The 6009-nt window shown below is 40.7% G+C and overlaps 1 protein-coding gene across 1 annotated transcript; it reads right to left on the reverse strand.

Moving 5' to 3' along the window:
* Positions 1-4221: 4221 nt before the first annotated feature.
* LOC6570747 (probable palmitoyltransferase ZDHHC24) lies at positions 4222-5260 on the reverse strand. Its single transcript, XM_001996923.3, has one exon. It carries the CDS (start codon positions 5236-5238, stop codon positions 4282-4284), a length of 957 nt encoding a protein of 318 aa, XP_001996959.2. The 5' UTR covers positions 5239-5260; the 3' UTR covers positions 4222-4281.
* Positions 5261-6009: the final 749 nt, after the last annotated feature.

Consider the following 6009-nt stretch of genomic DNA (forward strand, 5'->3'; position numbering starts at 1 on the left):
AATTAACAGTATTTATTTATGATGAACAATGGGCAGCATCCACATCATCCACGACCCAACAAGGGGTAAATGTGTGCGTGTCGCGCATGCAAAATGCCCTCAATCCGGCCAATTCCTTAATTGCCGCGGAAATTGCGAATGGAATGGACGTCAGGACAGTCAGCAGGCAAATTTTTGGGAGCGTACAACTGAAACCAGCCAGCTACGAATATCAGGAAAATTCAAAAGAAACGTAGCGAAAATCAATGTAAAAATTATAGCGCGTTAAAGGCATAAATAAAACGGGGGGCAAACCAAAGGCAAATAGGCAAAAAATACAACAAAAAGACAAGCAAGAAAAATATGTAAAAAGGCAAATCAAATGGTAAATGCTGCAAGCAGCGTAATCAAAGGCATTGAGCCGGTCATTTATTTAATTTTTTCGCACGATTTCAACATTTGCCGCAGGGACACACAAAAGCACACACACACACACACACATGCACAGGACTCGGACGGAGGACCTCGCCTTAATAGAAACATCAGTTAAATGACCGCAAAAGACAAGCAGAAAGGGGAGTTGGCTAAGTGCGGTGGAGTGCAAGGACTGCTATGCAAATAAAACTGTTGGCGCTGTCAGGCACTTTAGGGGTGTTTCACACAGACACACACACACACACACACACTGAGAAACACAACACACTTGTAAATGTAAATAAAACAAGCTGGAGAAGTGGAGTCCAACTGCTTACACAGAACTTCAATTATAAACGAGACGGACTTGGGCTTCTTATCGATCAATCAAATATATATAAATATATATATATATATATATATATGTATAAATATGTATATACTATTTGTGCTTGCAGATGTCTTCTTTAATAAGTCACACGATTTGTGACAAAGTAAGAATTCCCTCTGCAAGTGTATTATAAAAACATGAGCCAATTTACTTTGTTGCTTTTGATGCCCCTTAAAGGTGCCCAATGTAGGGGCAAATTATGCCACAACCCCAGCAGCTGCCTGCTGTGTGCAAAGAGCTAAGTTACTCAGAACACAAACATATCCCCACAAATATATGCAAATGTGCAGAAAATGTATCGAATTTCAAAGCAAAAACTGCAAAATAATTTGTACGAAAGCAATCAAAAATAAAGGCGACAACTGAGCGAATGCCAAATGTTTGTGAAGTGCTTTTGGCCTGGCTTTCACTTAACAGCACACAACAAATTGTTCCAGCTGTTACTGTTAATATTACAATCCACACAGAACACACACACACACACACACACACACACACAGCAGGGGAAATAATTGCAAAGCAAACAGCAGCAAAACACAAGCGAAATATAATAAAAACTGTCGCGAGTTGAGTTTCCCTGAGTTTTCCGATAACGCCGACAGCAGCAGAAGCAGCGACGCTGGCAGCGCAACTGGCGTCGCAGTCAACTTAGATGAAAAGACAACAGCAACAACAAACGGCGGCAACTTCAGTCAATTGCTTTTATTCGAGTGCCAAAATTGCCGGGCACAATTCAAGAAAGAGGCAAATTATGGAGAACTCCCTTAGATAACCCGAAGAGCCACAGCAGAGGCACAGCAGAGGCACCCTGTATGTGCCCCTAACATGATTTCAGTAATTTGGCGAGCGTCCTGCATTTCTTTTTTGTATTTAGTTTTTGGTTTTTGAAATGCGTTGCTCCACACTCACTGCCACTGCCACAGATGGAAGATACACACAGAACACACAACACACAGCACACAACACACAGCACACAACACACAGCACACAACATACAACACAACGTCAACATTACCGTTATGATTACAGTGACCCCCATGATCCTGGCCAGCATCACAGCAGTCTCTTGTCCTTTGTCCTTTGTGCAGTCGTCGTCGCTGCCGTTGGCAAATGCTTAGCGGTAAATTTAGCCCTGCAAACGAAACGAAACCAAACGAAAAAGTAGAAGCTGATGCTGATGCTGCTGCTGCTGCTGATGCAAAGGCAGAAGCAGAAGCAAACAATCAACAAACCAGACAAGCAGTCATCCAACCAACCAGGCCTTCATCCCGCCTCAACTCATTCCATGGCAGCTATCTGCTCCAGGCAGCAACTGGGAACTGTCACTGGGACGCACTCTGATCCACTGTGGGCCAACAGAAAAAGGCCCGCAGTTTAAAGTTCGCCTCCTCAATCCTCGTCCCAGTTATTCTCATTTGTGATATGCAACATTTTTCATTTTTGAACGTGGACACACTCGAATATATACAACAGATGCCGTCACTCTTCGCCTCACCCAGGTGTGAGGAATGTGTTGAACAATGCGGCGTATGATTGTTTCGTTGCTAATGTGAGGGCAGTTCTCAGTTCTCAGTTCTCTGTCGGTTTGTGGTTAGTAGTTCGCTGTGTGCCTGTAAACCCTTCTGCTGCTGTCAGAACAGCTTGTTTCCACTTTAAAGAAGCTGGCAAAGAAATGCTGCCCAGGCACACGTAGCTGAGCAAGCAGAGCAAGCGGAAGCGACGGCATTGAACGGCGACCGGAAGTTAACAATTGAGAATTGACAACGCTGCAATCAGCGCTCGCCATTTCAGGAGTCCATCAGACATTTGATGGAGTAATTGGAAGTTTAAGTGAAGTTTGAACCAATCCAATGATAGCTGGGCAATGGCCCCAGTCCCCGGAGCGTTCAGCTGATTGGCCGGAAAGTGTTGACGTCGCATTTTTCAGCGCACTTTGGAGTCTAGTCTGGCTGATGCTGCTGCTGCTGCTGTTGTTTTTCAAATTTTTTGCGGGCACATTTCCCGCTGGCAGTTGGCCGCACTTTTGATTAATGGTCAAGCTCAAAAGCGGCGTCGTCCACGCAGCCTGCGGCGACTTTTTTATTTGGCAATTATGTTGTTTAGAGCTGCGCACGGATTTCACACCTCGAACATTTTTCATTCAACGAGCACACGCCCCGCCCCCGCCTTAGCCACCCTTCGTAAATGGACTTCATGGTTTTGTGTTTCGAGGCTTGTCAGTGACATGCAGTATCATTAATTGTGTTCAGGCCCCCTGCTTGCCTCCCTCCGCCTCATCTTGTTGCCATTGCCGACCCTCAACTGGCGTTGTCATTTTTCAACTGTTTTTACGATTTTTTGACATTTGACAAGTGTTTCTGACTGCGCCACAGAGGTGCCAAAAGGTGCAGTCAGCTTTTTGACTGTGATGGCAGTATCTGGCAAAATGTCCTTTCCCAATCTGACTTCTTCCTTCCGAGACCATTGTAGCAAATTTTATGCAGATGGAGGTGTTTAAGACATTGAACATTTGATGACAGCAAGTCGTTCCTAATATACACTTTTCTGTGGATTTGTAAAACCATTTTTGTTGTTAAAAATATCTTATATTTTTTACATATAATAATTAACATCATCTATTAAATGCTTTTGATGGTAATCGATTTTAACTGAAACATTTAGAAGATTTAAGACTTATCTACCTAAACTAAGCCTCAATTGTATTTATTACATACATTTATTTAAATACGCCAGACTGTTTCAGCTCGCTGCAGAATTTAAAAAAGAGTTAATACCTTAAAAAAGTATAAACAATTTAAACAAACATCGCGTCTGTTATTCAATTTCATTAATTTGCTCGACTCAAAAATATGTTCGATTAATGAAATTATAAAATAATAATTTTACAATCTTTATTATATATATAAAATGTATTACATTTTTGAAGCTGCCTCCAAGAAACATAAACAGAAACAATTTTCATATTTAGTGTACAAATATATCCCTTTACGCTATATTTATATATCCCTTTACGCTATATTTATATTATATCTCTTATATAGTAATGCCAATTTCTATATATTTATTATCTATTAGACATGCAACGTAAATATTTTATATATATATACATAAGTTATTTATAATGTGTTGCATTTATCAATAAATTGTTATTGTATTCAAAAAATATTTCCATAATTTCGTAAATATCGACAGGATTTTGATCGACTTCAAAAGCATGACTAACCCACTAAGATAGAGCATAGAAAATGGAATGTTCCGTAAAGTTGCCAGATAAAGCTTTGTCACGTGGCTGCACCGCGTGCCTTATCGGGCAACTAACCCGCTACACAACCACCCAACCACCCAACCACTGTGGACGCATTGCTTGGTAATTAGCCGAGGCAATAAGCACACAAATTGCCTGATTAAATGAGGTGTTAAACACGATTTTGGTCAATGCATAAGATAAACGCATTACAAAAATACATATATTTTGCAGAGGGTGAAGGGAAATCGATTCAGGCGGGCTTCTTGGCTTCGTTGTCCAGAGGCTGTTGCCACCGGGTACCGTCCTGCGGCAGTTGACTGCGCACCATCGGAGAGAGCATAGTCCAGAGCATTCGTTTGCCCAGCACCTGGCGCATATTGAAGCTGAAGCCCAAATCGTAGCTGCGATCCCGAATGGCATGCATACAGCTCGCTCGACTAATCATAAAGAGTTGAATGATCAGAAGTGCTCCGGCCAGCATCAAGGCGATCGCATTTAACTTGAGAATACAGCAATTGAATATCAGCCAGTTTAGTTCATTATTGAACAAGGCCTCTCTGCTCATTGTCAAATGCAGTGGATGGAAGCCCAAACAAACGCCCACAAATTCATTGGGATTGCTAAGCACGGCGCCCCTCTGCTCCCACAGATAGAGGACATTGTAAATGAGGGCGATGGCACAGCCAAGAGTTAAGTGCAGCAGCAGTGCAACGAAATACCGTTGATTGACATGGCCAATACAGTTGGCCAAAAAATTGCAGTGATGATCGCGCTTGAGGATGCAACAGTTGCAGACGCGACAGTGAAATGTGCGTGGCGGCACCAGCATGTTGCAGTGGGTGCACAAGTGCCACAGATGTGCCTCAGTTGCCAGCGGTTGTTGTCGATCCTTGGGCAATGCCACAAAGCTCGTGTCTGTCCCCCAGCAATACAATATATTGCCCAGTATATTGTGCAGCAGATACAAAAGCAGAAGCCAGTTGAACTTATAGGCGCAGCCTGAGGCATCCAGGTAGTTTGGCAGTATGTAAAACACTTCGTATATGAAAAAGAATGCGATTGAGCTCAATAATAGTGCCGCGGATAGGATATGCATTATCTGAACAATCCGTGCACGATAATGACTTATGATGCGCACTAGAAACTTCTTCAATCGGATTAGAGCTGGACGCACCATTCTCTTGACTCCAACAGTAAATTTGACCATTAATTCGATGCGGAATAAAGAAAATAAAGACTTCAACTTTGAAATTAAGTTTTAAAGAATTGTACAATTAATGTGATTGGTTTGTTGTGTTTTGAATGATTTCGCTTAGGGTTGTTTGGAATCACTTGTTAATCACGTCAGTCGTCAGTTGTCAATCAATTAAATGGGGAGCTAATGCAAATGGAATTGCATTGTTCTGTCTACTGGAAATGATAAGCTGCTTACTCTTAAAATTGCTTCATCAAGTATTTTGAAAAGCAATTATATTTATATAATATTTTTTTTAACTTAATATTTTCATTTAACTTGTTATTCTTTAACGCTGGTTTATACTCTCTGAATTGCGTTCAATTTATGGAATTATAATGTCTACATTCCCTTTTCCTACAAAAAGCATATTTTAATTATAAAATGAACAGCATTGTGAGAGCTGCCTCGGAAACAAACAAAATTAAACGAAAAGATATACAAGTTTCGTATTTAGTATGCAAATTAATTCATTCATGCTGAATATATTAAAGTTTGTTATAAATGAATGACAATTTCTGTATGTAAGACTTCTAATATAATTTAAGAGTACTCCCTAATTCTGGTTAGATACAGCATTGTATGTGCCATAAACACGCAAACATTTCCAAAAATATTTCAATAAAAACAATTCTCATACAAAAAGAAAAATAGAATGAACCATAATTGTTTTATGATACTCGTATGTTGAATGGAAATGACAGCTGCATATTTCTCGTACGACTATTCAAAAAACACTATTCT

The sequence above is a fragment of the Drosophila grimshawi genome, unplaced genomic scaffold, assembly GCF_018153295.1.
Source record: "Drosophila grimshawi isolate 15287-2541.00 unplaced genomic scaffold, ASM1815329v1 contig_311, whole genome shotgun sequence".
In the NCBI taxonomy this organism is placed as follows: Eukaryota; Metazoa; Arthropoda; class Insecta; order Diptera; family Drosophilidae; genus Drosophila; species Drosophila grimshawi.

What these genes read in the sequence shown, in the direction of transcription:
- LOC6570747 (XM_001996923.3), bottom strand. Translation starts at nt 5,238, where the DNA reads ATGGTCAAATTTACTGTTGGAGTCAAGAGAATGGTGCGTCCAGCTCTA.